Genomic DNA, 19,127 nt, shown 5'->3' with positions numbered 1-19,127 from the left:
TTATGTTCCGATGTCCTGGTGTGTAATTTCGTCAATCAACAAACATGACGTCAGTCGACACACAAACATGACGTCACTCGACACACACAGACAACTTATTTTTATATATATACTAGCTGTTGGGGTATATATATATATATATATATATATATATATATATATATATATATATATAAATATATATATATATATATATATATATATATATATAAATATATATATATATATATATATATATATATATATATATATATATATATATATATATATATATATATATATATATATATATATATATATATATATATATATATATATATATATATATATATATATATATATATATATATATATATATATATATATATATATATATATATATATATATATATATATATATATATATATATATATATATATATATATATATATATATATATATATATATATATATATATGGTTTTAACTACGTAAAACTTGCGAATATACAACATTCTTTGCTGTCCCATTGTCTTTGCATATAAATAGATTGTCAGGTTTACCGACTCTTGAACATGCAACATATAATGGTCCATGGGAAAACAATCTGTATTCAGATCTATACCTCATGATTCTAATGATTGCCCTTGAGCTTTGTTGATGGTGATTGCTAATCGACCATTCCCTGTCCCGGTGTCCCGGTCGTCATTTACATCCCCCTGTTTCCCCCGGTGTCCCCGTTGTAGTTGTGTCCCTGTGTCCCGGTCGTCATTTATATTCCCTGTGTCCCGGTCGTCATTTGTATCCCGGTGTCCCGGTCTGTATATACATTCGTTTTTTAGTTTTGTTTTTCTCCTTTATTTTTTTCCTTTTTTTTCTTTTTTAGTTTATTTAGATTTTTAGATTTTTTAGTTTTTTTATTAGTTTTTAGTTTTTTTTTCTTTTTAGTTTTTTTGTAGTTTTTACCTTCTTTTTAGTTTTGTTAATTTTTTTTTTTACTTATGTCCTGGTCGTCATTTATACTCCCTGTGTCCCGGTGCTTTTTTTTGTAGTTTTTGCCTTTTTTTAGTTTTTTCAGTTTTTTTTTAGTTTTTTATTGGTTTTTACCTTTATTTTAGCTTATTTTTCAGTTTTTTCCTTTTTTTTTAGTTTTTAGTTTTTTTAGTTTTTTACCTTTTTTTAGTTTTTTTAGTTTTTTTAGTTTTTTAGCTTTTTTATTTTTTTTATTAGTTTTTAGTTTTTTTTGTAGTTTTTGCCTTTTTTTAGTTTTTTTTAGTTTTTTAGCTTTTTTATTAGTTTTTAGTTTTTTTTTGTAGTTTTTGCCTTTTTTTAGTTTTTTTAGTTTTTTAGCTTTTTTATTTTTTTTATTAGTTTTTAGTTTTTTTTTGTAGTTTTTGCCTTTTTTTAGTTTTTTCAGTTTTGACGTCACCTGATCCAGTTTTTTCAGGTGACGTCACCTGATCCATCCATCCACAGACAGACAGACAACTTATTTTTATATAGATAGAAGATATATATATATATATATATATATATATATATATATATATATATATATATATATGTGTATATTTACCCTCAGAATGGCGCCACAGTATGCCCATGAGGCTCTTCAAGAAGGTTAATGCCATGCTCTATAACAACTGGCAAGGCATCAGCCTGCTCTTGATTCCTGGCAAACTGTTGTCCCATATTATCCTTTCCTGAATACAACATTGCCTAGATGAATACCTGTATGATGAACAGCATGACTTCAACACAAACTGCTCTTGCACAGACCTGATATTCACCCTGCAAATGCTCAAAGAGGAGTGCTGCAAATGGTGCAATAAGCTCTACATGATCTTCATAGACTTCGAAAATGTGTTAGACTCATTGGACTGCCAGTCTTTCTGGAACCTCCTTCACCACTATGGTATCCTCAACATCATACAATATAAATTTGTATTGAGGAGCATCAACTCAACTGGGCTAAGCCCAAATGATTGCCTGCTGAGTGACCTAGATTTTGCTGATGATATTGCCATCTTTAAAACCTGCAAATCACAGCTTCAAGCACTGCTCATGAGTGTTCAACAAAAAGCAGAAGGTTTTGGACTCAATACCAACACCAGTAAAACCAAAGGCATGGCAACTAGCAATTCACCTTTGAACATCAAATGCAATGACAAGGATGTGGAACAAGTGGTCCATTTCAAATATCTTGGCAGCACCATCAAGAACACAGGATCCACAGCCACAGAAGTCATTGCCTGTGACTGGTTTCAACAAGGCAGGGTGTGCCTAACTTTTTGACTAAAAAAAAAAAAAAAATGCAAAGAGTGGACCAATTAATTAATTTGAGACCACTTGGCCTGTGTAGACTGTGTCCCTCCCTTTTGAAAGTAACATATTTAGACCAATTTTGCTGTTCTGAGTGTAATGCCTGTTGATATTTTAATTTTCTGAACAATGCAATTGGAGCCATCGCCCTGTATGGGCAGTGGCCCCCACTTAGATTTTGGAGGGCACATATTTGTATCTCATGGAAAAAAATTAAGTAAAAAATAGATCAATCCCACTCCCCCTGACTAGGTTTTTAAAGATATTTTTTTTTATCTTTGATAAAAAAAGAAAAAAAATCTTGCCCCCTCCTCTAATTTTTTTTATGAATTTCCACCCCTGAAAGCCTTGGGGGATATTGGGTGCCAAGGGCACTAAAGTGGGAGATGGTTAGCCACTATTTATTTTTAGCCCTGAAAAGCACAAAGAACTTTCAATTTTCAGCCAAATGAACCCATTTGCAAGTTTCTAGGACTACTCATTCTATACAAAATTGTCTAGGAATAAATGCTATGGGGGGGGGGGACAAAACACTTCTTACCAAGTTATTACCACTGTATTGAGTCTGAAAATGTATGTGAAGCAGGGGCAAAGCTTGCATTTTGAGTTTGGAGGGGAATATAAAAAATTTGCCAACATTATCAGTGTGCCAACAAATGCAGACACATAAGCTGAATTAAGACACCAAAGACGGCCCAACGTTTCAATGTGTTGGCACTCTGTGCTGACGCCCAGGAACTTTGGGTGGGGAGAGCAAGTCCTCCCTTCCCTTAGCTGTGCTCCAGCTGTGAAGAGCAGACCAGTTTCATAGTTGGGGTCCCATTCCCAGGCTCTGTGAGTTGAGTCCCAGCATCATTTTCAAAGACATTTCTTGTAGATGTTCTGATCATTCTCAGGGAAATTGTTATCTCCAAATACTAATTCAACACTATGGGGGTTTTAGGACCAAAAAAGGTACTGGAGATGGGGGCTTATTTTAAACAATTACCTTGAACAATTGGTTATAAGGGGTATTAAAATATTCTGTTTACTTTCAAATGAGCCTTTTCAAAGGCTCTTATAACCCTCTATCCTATACTCTAGGGGGAAAAATGTATAGGAGACATTTTGCTCTTTTCTAAGTAAATACTCCTGCATTGACTATGATTCACACTAGAAATTGAGAATCCATTATTGTATACAAGGTACTATTAACAGGTTTAAACAGCCACAAAGGCATAATCCCCTTCCCCTAAGAATACAATATCTGCAACACCTGGAGAAAGAAAATGTTGTTTGAAACTGATGTTTTCACCAGTCTCCTGCTTGTATCAAAAATATTATCTTGACTGTCATGAATCCCTCCCCCCTCAACTACAACAGGAATAATGCTTTGCTATGCATGGCAAATTACCATTGATGGTGATTTTCCTGTCTATGTTGAAGCAGATCTAGTTCACAAGAGCAATTTTAGGTGACAGCTTTATTATTATTTTATAGTTGTTATTATTTTCGAATTTATTTTTGAGAAATTTATTGTTATTTTTATATTATGCTTGATGCAAACATATTATAGCACATGTTTGATTACGTTTCATGTGTTTGGTTATATCTTATTGTTATTAATACATGATTATTTTAGAGGAACCTATATTTTTTTTGGGAGTTTAACCATGGCTGTTATTTTAACAAAAATATTTCTTTGAAAATAATGTTTTCGTCAGTCTATCCTTCTCACATTAAAAGTCTTGGCTGTTACCCCTCTCCCTCCACCCTATTTAAAACTGAAACGATATTTTTCGTTATACATGGCAAATAGCCAATAATGGATTTGTTTTTTTTTTAGTGTGAAGTAGTTTTTGTTCACAGAAACAAGTTTTATATTGCATCTTTATTATTATTTTAGAGTTAATAACTTATTATACGTTTTAGAAAAAATATTATTATAATTGATATGTTATTATAGAAAGATTTCTGTTTTTACAGTTTGATTATTATTGTAGGAAAAAATACTTGTTGGAAAATTATGTTTCATCAGTCAACCCTCCCCCCACACTAAAAATCTTGACCCCCTCCCAACATAAAACTGAACAAAACATTTTTTCTTTTGCAAATAACTGTCTATGTTGTATATTCTACTTATTGTGAAGCAGGTCTAGTTCACAGAAGCAAGTTTTAGATAGCAGCTTTGGTTATTATAAAAAAATCAAGTTTTATCAACTGAAAGTAAGGAGAAAAATTAAAACTTAAAACGAACATAAATTATTATGTATATTAGGGGGTTTGTCCCCTAGTCAATACCTCAATCTTTACGCTGAAGTTCGAATTTTGTTGCAATTCTTCAAGAATGACCTTTGAATTGCAACCACCATTTAGTAGAATAAATAACTCTTTTGAAAGTACTAAAAAAACTTTAGCGTAGAGAGGAGGTATTGACAAGGGGTTAACCCCCCTCATAAACGTTATAATTTCTGTTCGTTTTATGTTTTAATGTTGCTCCTTACTTTTAATTGAAAAACAAATTTTTTTTATTTAATTTCTGATAGTTTTTTCACTAGTGCTTAGAAATATGGTGCCTCCTTAATAAAAATCTCCTTTCCCTGATCATATATATATATATATATATATATATATATATATATATATATATATATATATATATATATATATACTAGCTGTTGGGGTGGCGCTTCGCGCCACGCCAACACCTAGTTGGTGGGGGCGCTTCGCCCCCTCCAAGCCCCCCGCGCGCGTAAGTCGTTACGCGCCATATTAGTTACGCGCCATTGTAGTTGTGACCCTATGTCCCACCTGTGAATATAGATATATATATATATATATATATATATATATATATATATATATATATATATATATATATATATATATATATATATATATATATATATATATATATATATATATATATATATATATATATATATATATATATATATATATATATATATATATATATATATATTTTTAACTACGTAAAACTTGCGAATATACAACATTCTTCGCTGTCCCATTGTCTGTGCATATAAATAGATTGTCGGGTTTACCGACTCTTGAACATGCAACATATAATGGTCCATGGGAAAACAATCCGTATTCAGATCTATACCTCATGATTCTAATGATTGCCCTTGAGCTTTGTTGATGGTGATTGCTAATCGACCATTCCGTGTGTCGCCGTCGTCATTTATATATCCCCCTGTGCCCCCCGGCGTCCCCGTTGTAGTTGTGTCCCTGTGTCCCGGTCGTCATTTATATTCCCTGTGTCCCGGTCGTCATTTGTGTCCCGGTGTCCCAGTGTGTGATTTCTCTTTGAGTGTCCCGGGTTTCATTTATATTCCTTGTGTCCCGGTCGTCATTTGTGTCCCGGTGTCCCGGTCTGTATGTACAATCGTATTTGAATTGGTCTTTTTTTTTTAGTTTTTAGTTTTTTACCTTTATTTTAGTTTTTTTAGTTATACCTCATGCTTCTAATGATTGCCCTTGAGCTTTGTTGATGGTGATTGCTAATCGAACATTCCCTGTGTCCCCGTCGTCATTTATATATCCTCCTGTGCCCCCCGGCGTCCCCGTTGTGGTTGTGTCCCTGTGTCCCGGTCGTCATTTATATTCCCTGTGTCCCGGTCGTCATTTGTATCCCGGTGTCCCGGTCTGTATATACATTCGCTTTTGAAATGGTACATGATGAAATAAATTTTTGTATTTTTCCCCTTTTTTTCTTTTTAGGTTTTTTTTTTGGTTTTTCTTTTTTTTAGTTTTTTAAGTTTTTTTCTTTTTAGTTTTTTTTATTTATTTTTTTTTACTTTTGTTTGCTTCTTTATTTTTCATTTTTTTTCCTTTTTTTCTTTTTTAGTTTTTTAGCTTTTTTATTTTTTTTTATTAGTTTTTAATTTTTTTTCTTTTTAGTTTTTTTGTAGTTTTTACCTTTTTTTTAGTTTTTATAGTTTTTTTTTTACTTATGTCCTGGTCGTTATTTATACTCCCTGTGTCCCGGTCGTCATTTGTGTCCCGGTGCTTTGTTGATGGTGATTGCTAATCGAACATTCCTTGTGTCCCGGTCGCTTTCTCTTTGAGTGTTTGGATAAGGTCATCAATGCCTACCAGATTTTAGTTAAAAAAACAAAGGTTCGACGATATGTATTTCATAGTGAAGCTGAAAAATAAAGAAGAAAAAGAAAACGGAAAAAAGAAAAAATGTAAAAAACTAAAAAATACTAAAAAGAAAAAACACTCAAAGAGAAATTACAGACCGGGACACAAATGACGACCGGGACAGAGGGAATATAAATAACGACCGGGACACTCAAAGAGAAATTACAGACTGGGCTACCGGGACACAAATGACGACCGGGACACAGGGAATATAAATGACGACCAGGACACAGGTATTTAAGAATATCGTTCAAAGACAAATTTTTAATTGTAAGAAGACCGTTGAAAGAGAAATTTCTAATTGTAAAATGACTGAAGAACCTACAATGGCAACGGTACCACCATCGAAGTAGATAACCAGTGGGTTGTTCCATATTCCCCATTATTATCAAAAACATTTAATGCACACATAAACGTTGAGTACTGTAACTCCGTAAAGGCATTCAAATACATATGTAAATACGTCAACAAAGGCAGTGACATGGCAGTTTTTGGCTTGCAGCCCGAAATCAAAGATTTCGACGAAATCATACAATATCAGGCTGGAAGATACATAAGCAGTAATGAAGCTGTTTGGCGAATTCTTTCATTTCCGATACATGAACGTAGTCCAGCTGTTGTTCACTTAGCGGTACATTTACAGAATGGTCAACGTGTTTATTTATCGGAAACCAACGTGCAACAAAGAGCCCTGAATCCACCGGATACAAAATTAACAGCTTTTTTTTCGCTTTGCAAAAATGATTCTTTTGCAAAAAACTGCTGTATACTGAAGTGCCTTCGTATTACACGTGTAATACTAAAAATAAAGTATTTGAACGTCGAAAACAGGGTAAGTCAGTCGACGGCCAACCTACCATCTTCAAAGATACCACAATAGGAAGACTCTACACCGTTCACCCCAATCAACATGAATGCTTCTTTCTACGCTTGCTTTTGGTGAATGTACCCGGTCCGACATCCTTTGAGTATTTGAGAACTGTAAACGGTACTATACATGACACTTACCGTAGTGCATGCCAAGCTCTGAATTTATTGGAGAATGACCAACACTGGGATAACTGCATCAATGACGCGTGCGAAACGTCAACCCCAAGTCAAATTCGTGCATTGTTTGGCATCATTTTAACAACTTGCTCTCCATCAGCTCCTACAGAGTTATGGGAAAAATATAAGTCAAAAATGTCCGAAGATATACTCCATCGAAAACAGTTAGAGACGTCAGATATGACTTTTGATTTTACATCAGAAATTTATAACTACACTTTAGTTATTATAGAAGATTTGTGCGTACGTATGGCAAACAAACCTCTTCAGGATTTGGGAATGCCTTCACCTAACCGTATCGCTGCTGTTTCGACATGTGTAGAATTGGATCGTGAACAAAGTTACAGTACGAGTGATCTATTGTCGTATGTACAAAATAACATTTCCAAGTTAACGTCGGAACAAAAAGACATTTATGATACGATAGACTCAATTTCAGGACGTATACAACTACCTGCTGATTTCTGTAATTTAGTGACGTCCAAAAATGAATTGATTGAAAAAGTATTTCCGAATATTCTAAAAAATTATAAAAATAATAAATGGCTAAGTGAAAGAGCGATTCTCGCACCCAAAAATATGGACGTCCACGAAATCAACAATATTGTTTTGACCAAGATTCGAGACCAGGCAGTCCTTTACAAGTCAGTCGACACAGTTTTGGAACCAAATGAAGCGGTTAATTATCCATCTGAATTTTTAAATTCCATAGATCTTTCAGGGTTTCCACCACACGTGCTACAACTAAAAATAGGCGTACCAATAATACTTTTAAGAAATATAAACCCACCAAAGCTTTGCAATGGCACTCGACTTGCCGTAAAAAAAACAATGGAAAACCTAATAGAGGCCACAATCTTGACAGGGCCTTTTGAGGGTGAGGCTGTTCTTATTCCTCGCATTCCCATGATTCCAACGGCTCTGCCTTTTCAATTTAAAAGATTGCAATTCCCAATTCGATTAGCATTTGCAATCACCATTAACAAAGCTCAAGGTCAATCATTAGAAAAATGTGGTATAGATCTTAATACTGATTGTTTTTCCCATGGACAATTGTACGTTGCATGTTCGAGGGTCGGTAAACCTGACAATCTATTTATATGCAGCGACAATTGGACAGCGAAGAATGTTGTATATTCGCAAGTTTTACGCAGTTAATTTGTATTTTGGAACCAAATGAAGCGGTTAATTATCCATCTGAATTTTTAAATTCCATAGATCCTTCAGGGTTTCCACCACACGTGCTACAACTAAAAATAGGCGTACCAATAATACTTTTAAGAAATATCAACCCACCAAAGCTTTGCAATGGCACGCGACTTGCCGTAAAAAAAACAATGGAAAACCTAATAGAGGCCACAATCTTGACAGGGCCTTATGAGGGTGAGGCTGTTCTTATTCCTCGCATTCCCATGATTCCAACGGATCTGCTTTTTCAATTTAAAAGATTGCAATTCCCAATTCGATTAGCATTTGCAACCACCATCAACAAAGCTCAAGGGCAATCACTAGAAAAATGCGGTATAGATCTTAATACAGATTGCTTTACCAATGTACAATTGTATGTTGCATCTTTGAGGGTCGGTAAACCTGACAATCTATTTATACGCACAGACAATGGGACAGCGAAGACTGTTGTATATTCACAAGTTTTACGTAGTTAATTTGTATTGTATCTATCTATCTATCTATCTATATAAAAACGAGTTGTGTGTATGCATGTTTGTTTGTTTGTAAAAAGAGCGTTTGCATATGACGTCATTATTAGTACATACGGCTTTGTATATGGACAGACAATGGGAAAGCCAAGAATGTTGTATATTCGCAATTTTTACGTAGTTTGAAACACATATATAAATCTATCTATATTCACAGGTGGGACACAGGGACACAACTACAATGGCGCGTAACTAATATGGCACGTAACGACTTACGCTTGCGGGGGGGCTTGGGGGGGCGCGAAGCGCCACCCCAACAGCTAGTAGAAGATAAATAAGTTGTTTGTCTTTCTCTTGACTGACGTCATTGTAAGGATTGAGCTGTATGTCGTCATGAAGTTAGTTGTCGTCATGTTTGTTATGACGATGCTTGGTATATGACGTCATTATAAGTATTTAAGAAAATCGTTCAAAGACAAATTTTAATTGTAAAGAGATCGTTGAAAGAGAAATCTTTAATTGTAAAATGACTGAAGAACCTACAATGGCAACAGCCGAGGAAGCTGCTCAAAGAGTCTATGCCAAAAGACTTGCAGCTGATAGAGAAAGTAAGAAAAGAAAGCGTGCCGAGGAATCACAAGAACAGCATGAAAACAGGCTTGCGTCTGATAGAGAAAATAAGAAAACAAAGCGAGCCGAGGAATCATAAGAACAGCAAGAAAACAGGCTTGCGGCTAAAGAACGCAAAACCGCGCAGTTAGATAAAAATCCACCTGGACAGCGAGAGTCAAAACATATCAAAACTGAAAATGATAGCAATGATGATTGGGTTTGGGATTTTGACTTGGATAAGGTCATCAATGCCTACCAGATTTTAGTTAAAAAAAACAAAAGTGACCGGGACAGAGTGAATATAAATTACGACCGGGACACTCAAAGAGAAATTACAGACTGGGATACCGGGACACAAATGACGACCGGGACACAGGGAATATAAATGACGACCAGAATACCGGTATTTAAGAAAATCGCTCAAAGACAAATTTTTAATTGTAAGAAGATCGTTGAAAGAGAAATATAATTGTTTTCCCATGGACAATTATTATGTTCCTTGTTCAAGAGTTGGTAAACCTGACAATCTATTTATATGGACAGACAATGTGACAGCAAAGAATGTTGTATATTTGCAAGTTTTATGTAGTTAAATATATATATATATATATATATATATATTCACAGGTGGGACACAGGGACACAACTACAATGGCGCGTAACTAATATGGCGCGTAACTACTTACGCGCGCGGGGGGCTTGGGGGGGGGGCGCGAAGCGCCCCCACCATCTAGGTTTTGGGGTTGGCGAAGCGCCCCAACAGCTTGTATATATATATATATATATATATATCTATATATATAAAAAGAAGTTGTCTGTGGATTTTTGGGTCTATCTGTCGGGTGACGTCATGTTTGTGTGTTGACTGACGTCATGAAGTTAGTTGTCATTTTTGTTATGACGGTGACGTCATTAAAGATATTTAAGACATGCGTTCACGTAGAAATCTATTAATGTTTAACTGTAAAATGACTGATGAACTTACAATGGCAACAGCCGAGGAAGATACTCAAAGAGTCTATGCCAAAAAACTTGCTGCTGATAGAGAAAGTAAGAAAAGAAAGCGTGCCGAGGAATCAAAAGAACAGCAAGAAAACAGGCTTGAGGCTGATAGAGAAAGTAAGAAAAGAAAGCGTGCCGAGGAATCAAAAGAACAGCAAGGAAACAGGCTTGAGGCTGATAGAGAAAGAAAGAACAGAAAGCGTGCCGAGGAACTACCAGAGCAACGCGAAACCAGACTTGCTGCTAAAAGAGAAAGTGAAAAAAGAAGGCGTGCCGAGGAACTACCAGAGCAACATGAAACCAGACTTGCTGCTAAAAGAGAAAGGGAAAAAAGAAGGCATGCCTAGGAACTACCAGAGCAACATGAAACCAGACTTGCTGCTAAAAGAGAAAGTGAAAAAAGAAGGCGTGCCGAGGAATCACAAGAACAGCAAGAAATCAGGCTTGCTGCTAATAGAGAAAGTAAGAAAAGAAAGCGTGCCGAGGAATCAGAGCAACCTGAAAGTTATCGCCTGGCATTCAGGTACAGCCCAGTCGATGATTATAGCTTGAGTAGATGTGTTCAAATCGGGACTATGTCTAAAATTTGTCCCTATTGCAAGGCCTTGAAATTCAATGGTGAAACAATGGGAATGTGTTGCGCCTCAGGAAAAGTTAAACTTCCTCTATTGGCTGCACCACCAGAGCCATTGAAGACTTTCCTTACTGGAACTACGTCAGAATCTAAGCGTTTTTTGTCACAAATCAGAAAATATAACTCATGTTTCCAAATGACGTCGTTTGGAGCCCAAATCGAAAATCCAGATCAATTTATGTCTACTTTCAAAGTAAAAGGGTAAATTTATCATAGAGCAGGGTCGCTTCTACCATTCTCAGGCGAGAATCATAAATTTTTACAATTGTACTTCATCAGTGATAGAAATTCTGAATTGAATGCACGTTGCGAAATTTTTCCCAACGTTGAAAGGACAATCGTTTCCCAATTGCAACATCTTTTCCACGAAAATAATAAGTTAGTGCGTCTGTTCAAAACAGCCATCGATTTGATGCCTACTGATACGCATAAAATTGTTATTTCCGCTGACAAAACACCTCCTGGCCAACATGTGCGTAGATACAATGCTCCAACTATCGACGAAGTGGCAATCGTTATGGTCGGTGATCAGTTTTTACCTCGACATTCTTCATAAGCGAAACGCTCAGTTGTTAAGAATTGCTGAAACTCATCGATGCTACGATGCCCTACAATATCCTATCATTTTTTGGGATGGAGCCGACGGCTATCACTTTAATATTAAATTGATGAATCCAGCCACTAATTAAGAAATGAATAAGAAATGCAGTGCAATAATCATAATATATAATAATATTTATTTCTAACCCACTTACATCAAAAAGATAAATAGTGGAGTAAAAAACTTAAAAAAAACGGAAAACAAATAAAAAAAAAAGAAAAAAAAGTGATACAAAAAAAAACAGAGTCAACAATAGACATTAATCATACAAACGGATGAGAATACAAACAATGCATTATTATTCCTATAGGCTAATGATTCGGCAGGATGAAGACAATTATATTTTAAAATGCCGTCAATTGTTTCACCAATTCGTCGTTGATATGCATGCTAAAATTGAATCAGAACGTTTGCTATATATCCGCCTGAATCAGACCAAGCTCCGCTCTGAACAATACATTCATTTGCGAGATGCAGTTATAAATGACGGTAATACCACAAACGTTGGAAGATTAACAATTTTACCTTCGTCATATGCTGGCAGTCCCCGTCATATGCATGAATATGCTCAAGATGCTATTGCGTATGTTCGTCTCTATGGTCGTCCAGATTTATTTATTACATTTACATGTAATCAATCTTGGGACGAGATACTGCAGCTTTTACTTCAAGGACAATTGGCGGTTCATAGACACGACATTACGGCCCGTGTCTTCCGGCAAAAGTTGAAATCACTGATAAACTACATAGTAAATTTTGAAGTGTTTGGGTCAGTGCGATGCTGGATGTACTCAGTGGAATGGCAAAAACGAGGTTTGCCACACGCACATATACTAATCTGGCTACATAAAAAAATTACTTCGAACGAAATTGATGATGTGATTTCCGCTGAAATACCTGATGAAAATGTCGATAAGGGGTTACATGATATTATTGTAAAAAATATGATACATGGACCTTGCGGTGCACTGAACGAAAATTCACCATGCATGGCCAAAGGAAGGTGCACAAAGCAATATCCTCGACTTGTAGTATCCAACACAATTACTGGCAATGATGGTTACCCACAATATAGAAGAAGATCTACTGAAGATGGCGGTAAAACAGCAATAATAAAGAAGCGTAACTGTACCACCATCGAAGTAGATAACCAGTGGGTTGTTCCATATTCCCCATTATTATCAAAAACATTTAATGCACACATAAACGTTGAATACTGTAACTCCGTAAAGGCAATCAAATACATATGTAAATACGTCAACAAAGGCAGTGACATGGCAGTTTTTGGCTTGCAGCCCGAAATCAAAGATATCGACGAAATCGCACAATATCAGGCTGGAAGATACATAAGCAGTAATGAAGCTGTTTGGCGAATTCTTTCATTTCCGATACATGAACGTAGTCCAGCTGTTGTTCATTTAGCGGTACATTTACAGAATGGTCAACGTGTTTATTTCTCGGAAACCAACATGCAACAAAGAGCCCTGAATCCACCGGATACAAAGTTAACCGGTTTCTTTTCGCTTTGCAAAAATGATTCTTTTGCAAAAAAACTGCTGTATACTGAAGTGCCTTCGTATTACACGTGGAATACTAAAAATAAAGTATTTGAACGTCGGAAACAGGGTAAGTCAGTCGACGGCCAACCTACCATCTTCAAAGATACCACGATAGGAAGACTCTACACCGTTCACCCCAATCAACATGAATGCTTCTTTCTACGCCTGCTTTTGGTGAATGTACCCGGTCCGACATCCTTTGAGTATTTGAGAACTGTAAACGGTACTATACATGACACTTACCGTAGTGCATGCCAAGCTCTGAATTTATTGGAGAATGACCAACACTGGGATAACTGCATCAATGACGCGTGCGAAACGTCAACTCCAAGTCAAATTCGTGCATTGTTTGGCATCATTTTAACAACTTGCTCTCCATCAGCTCCTACAGAGTTATGGGAAAAATATAAGTCAAAAATGTCCGAAGATATACTCCATCGAAAACAGTTAGAGACGTCAGATATGACTTTTGATTTCACATCAGAAATTTATAACTACACTTTAGTTATTATAGAAAATTTGTGCGTACATATGGCAAACAAACCTCTTCAGGATTTGGGAATGCCTTCACCTAACCGTATCGCTGCTGTTTCGACATGTATAGAATTGGATCGTGAACAAAGTTACAGTACGAGTGATCTATTGTCGTATGTACAAAATAACATTTCCAAGTTAACGTCGGAACAAAAAGACATTTATGATACGATTATGCATTTTGTCGATAACAACGTTGGAGAAATTTTCTTTTTGGATGCGCCAGGAGGTACTGGTAAAACGTTTGTGATAAAACTGATTCTGGCATCAATTCGATCAAAAAATGATATAGCGTTGGCAATTGTGTCGTCCGGAATAGCCGCAACATTGCTGCCTGGTGGAAGAACTGCTCATTCCGCTTTGAAATTGCCTCTGAATTTGCATTCTACAGAAACTCCCACGTGCAATATTTCCAAATCATCTGGGATGGGTAAAGTATTGCAGCAATGCAAACTTATTATTTGGGATGAGTGCACAATGGCACACAAAAAATCGCTTGAGGCTCTGGATCAATGCTTGAAAGATTTACGAGGGAAGTCGATACCCTTTGGCAGCACATTAATATTGCTTGCGGGAGATTTCAGGCAAACATTACCTATAATACCTAGATTAACTCCTGCAGACGAAATGAATGCTTGCCTGAAAAATTCTAATTTATGGGCACACGTAAAAACATTAAAATTAACTACAAATACGCGTGTCCGATTGCAAAACGATGACTCTGGTCAAACATTTTCAGATCAATTGCTGGCAATTGGAAACGGAAAGCTCCCAGTAGACTCAATTTTAGGACGTATACAACTACCTGCTGATTTCTGTAATTTAGTGACGTCCAAAAATGAATTGATTGAAAAAGTATTTCCGAATATTCTAAACAATTATAAAAATAATAAATGGCTAAGTGAAAGAGCGATTCTTGCACCCAAAAATATAGACGTCACAACGTTGGAGAAATTTTTTTTTTTGGATGCGGCAGGAGGTACTGGTAAAACGTTTGTGATAAAACTGATTCTGGCATCAATTCGATCAAAAAATGATATAGCGTTGGCAATTGTGTCGTCCGGAATAGCCGCAACATTGCTGCCTGGTGGAAGAACTGCTCATTCCGCTTTGAAATTGCCTCTGAATTTGCATTCTACAGAAACTCCCACGTGCAATATTTCCAAATCATCTGGGATGGGTAAAGTATTGCAGCAATGCAAACTTATTATTTGGGATGAGTGCACAATGGCACACAAAAAATCGCTCGAGGCTCTGGATCAATGCTTGAAAGATTTGCGAGGGAAGTCGATACCCTTTGGCAGCACATTAATATTGCTTGCTGGAGATTTCAGGCAAACATTACCTATAATACCTAGATTAACTCCTGCAGACGAAATGAATGCTTGCCTGAAAAATTCTAATTTATGGGCACACGTAAAAACATTAAAATTAACTACAAATACGCGTGTGCGATTGCAAAACGATGACTCTGGTCAAACATTTTCAGATCAATTGCTGGCAATTGGAAACGGAAAGCTCCCAGTAGACTCAATTTTAGGACGTATACAACTACCTGCTGATTTCTGTAATTTAGTGACGTCCAAAAATGAATTGATTGAAAAAGTATTTCCGAATATTCTAAACAATTATAAAAATAATAAATGGCTAAGTGAAAGAGCGATTCTTGCACCCAAAAAAATATAGACGCCCACGAAATCAACAATATTGTTTTGACCAAGATTCGAGACCAGGCAGTCCTTTACAAGTCAGTCGACACAGTTTTGGAACCAAATGAAGCGGTTAATTATCCATCTGAATTTTTAAATTCCGTGGATCTTTCAGGGTTTCCACCACACGTGCTACAACTAAAAATAGGCGTACCAATAATACTTTTAAGAAATATCAACCCACCAAAGCTTTGCAATGGCACGCGACTTGCCGTAAAAAAAACAATGGAAAACCTAATAGAGGCCACAATCTTGACAGGGCCTTTTGAGGGCGAGGCTGTTCTTATTCCTCGCATTCCCATGATTCCAACGGATCTGCCTTTTCAATTTAAAAGATTGCAATTCCCAATTCGATTAGCATTTGCAATCACCATTAACAAAGCTCAAGGTCAATCATTAGAAAAATGTGGTATAGATCTTAATACTGATTGTTTTTCCCATGGACAATTGTACGTTGCATGTTCGAGGGTCGGTAAACCTGACAATCTATTTATATGCAGCGACAATTGGACAGCGAAGAATGTTGTATATTCGCAAGTTTTACGCAGTTAATTTGTATTGTATCTATCTATCTATATAAAAACGAGTTGTGTGTATGCATGTTTGTTTGTTTGTAAAAAGAGCGTTTGCATATGACGTCATTATTAGTACATAAGGCTTTGTATATGCACAGACAATGGGAAAGCCAAGAATGTTGTATATTCGCAAGTTTTACGTAGTTTGAAACACATATATAAATCTATCTATATTCACAGGTGGGACACAGGGACACAACTATAATGGCGCGTAACTAATAAGGCGCGTAACGACTTACGCGCGCGGGGGGGCTTGGGGGGGACGAAGCGCCCCACCAACTAGTATACATACATATAAATATATATATATATATATATTATATTATATATATATATATATATATATATATATATATATGTATATATATATATATATATATATATATATATATATATATATATATATATATATATATATATATATATATATATATATATATATATATATATATATATACTAGCTGTTGGGGTGGCGCTTCGCGCCACCCCAACACCTAGTTGGTGGGGGCGCTTCGCGGCCCCCCAAGCCCCCCCGCGCGCGTAAGTCGTTACGCGCCATAATAGTTACGCGCCATTGTAGTTGTGTCCCTATGTCCCACCTGTGAATATAGATATATATATATATATATATATATATATATATATATATATATATATATATATATATATATATATACTAGCTGTTGGGGTGGCGCTTCGCGCCACCCCAACACCTAGTTGGTGGGGGCGCTTCGCGCCCCCCCCCAAGCCCCCCCCGCGCGCGTAAGTCGTTACGCGCCATATTAGTTACGCGCCATTGTAGTTGTGTCCCTATGTCCCACCTGTGAATATATATATATATATATATATATATATATATATATATATATATATATATATATATATATATATATATATATATATATATATATATATATATATATATATATATATATATATATGTTTTTAACTACGTAAAACTTGCGAATATACGACATTCTTTGCTGTCCCATTGTCTGTGCATATAAATAGATTGTCAGGTTTACCGACTCTTGAACATGCAACATATAATGGTCCATGGGAAAACAATCCGTATTCAGATCTATACCTCATGATTCTAATGATTGCCCTTGAGCTTTGTTGATGGTGATTGCTAATCGACCATTCCCTGAGTCGCCATCGTCATTTATATATCCCCCTGTGCACCCCGGCGTCCCCTTTGTAGTTATGTCCCTGTGTCCCGGTCGTCATTTATATTCCCTGTGTCCCGGTCGTCATTTGTGTCTCGGTGTTCCAGTCTGTGATTTCTCTTTGAGTGTCCCGGGCGTCATTTATATTCCTTGTGTCCCGGTGTCCCGGTCGTCATTTATATCCCCCTGTGCCCCCCGGCGTCCCCATTGTAGTTGTGTCCCTGTGTCCCGGTCGTCATTTATATTCCCTGTTTCCCGGTCGTCATTTGTAGTTTTCTTTTTCTCTTATTTTTCAGTTTTTTCCTTTTTTTTAGTTTTTTCTTTTTTAGTTTTTAGTTTTTTTTTGTTTTTTACCTTTTTTTAGTTTTTTTAGTTTTTTTAGTTTTTTAGCTCTTTTAGTTTTTTTATTAGTTTTTAGTTTTGTTTTAGTTTTTGCCTTTTTTTAGTTTTTTCAGTTTTTTTTAGTTTTTAGTTTTTTACCTTTTTTTAGTTTTTTTTAGGTTTTTAGCTTTTTTAGTTTTTTTTCTTTTTAGTTTTTTTTTGTAGTTTTTACCTTTTTTAGTTTTTTTTTCTTCTTTTGTATTAGTGTGAAATAATTCAGACGTCATATGCGGACCAACACGACGTCACTCGACAGACAGACAGACAGACATAATCCACAAACAACTTATTTTTATATATATTTATTCATATTTTTTTAGTTTTCTTTTTCTCTTTTATTTTTCAGTTTTTTCCTTTTTTTTAGTTTTTTTCTTTTTTAGTTTTTAGTTTTTTTTAGTTTTTTACCTTTTTTTAGTTTTTTTTAGTTTTTTTTAGTTTTTTAGCTTTTTTAGTTTTTTTATTAGTTTTTATTTTTTTGTAGTTTTTGCCTTTTTTTATTTTTTTCAGTTTTTTTTTAGTTATTAGATTTTTACCTTTTTTTAGTTTTTTTAGTTTTTTAGCTTTTTTAGTTTTTTGTTCTTTTTAGTTTTTTTTGTAGTTTATACCTTTTTTAGTTTTTTTCTTCTTTTGTATTAGTGTGAAATAATTCAGACGTCATATGCGAACAAACATGACGTCACCTGATCCATCCACAGATCCACACACAGACAACTTATTTTTATATATATAGATATATATATATATATATATATATATATATATATATATATATATATATATATATATATATATATATATATATATATATATATATATATTATATATATATGGTTTTAACTACGTAAAAATTGCGAATATACAACATTCTTTGCTGTCCCATTGTCTTTGCATATAAATAGATTGTCAGGTTTACCGACTCTTGAACATGCAACATATAATGGTCCATGGGAAAACAATCTGTATTCAGATCTATACCTCATGATTCTAATGATTGCCCTTGAGCTTTGTTGATGGTGATTGCTAATCGACCATTCCCTGTCCCGGTGTCCCGGTCGTCATTTATATCCCCCTGTTTCCCCCGGTGTCCCCGTTGTAGTTGTGTCCCTGTGTCCCGGTCGTCATTTATATTCCCTGTGTCCCGGTCGTCATTTGTATCCCGGTGTCCCGGTCTGTATATACATTCGTTTTTTAGTTTT

General features: G+C 35.4%; 1 protein-coding gene across 1 annotated transcript; it reads left to right on the top strand.

The window, feature by feature from the left end:
• Nucleotides 1–1,776: 1,776 nt before the first annotated feature.
• On the top strand, nt 1,777–2,274 carry LOC136025756 (uncharacterized). Its single transcript, XM_065701743.1, has one exon. It carries the CDS (start codon nt 1,777–1,779, stop codon nt 2,272–2,274), a length of 498 nt encoding a protein of 165 aa, XP_065557815.1.
• Nucleotides 2,275–19,127: the final 16,853 nt, after the last annotated feature.

The sequence above is a fragment of the Artemia franciscana genome, chromosome 4, assembly GCF_032884065.1.
Source record: "Artemia franciscana chromosome 4, ASM3288406v1, whole genome shotgun sequence".
Classification (NCBI taxonomy): domain Eukaryota; kingdom Metazoa; phylum Arthropoda; class Branchiopoda; order Anostraca; family Artemiidae; genus Artemia; species Artemia franciscana.
This window is presented reverse-complemented; position numbering and strand designations above follow the sequence as displayed.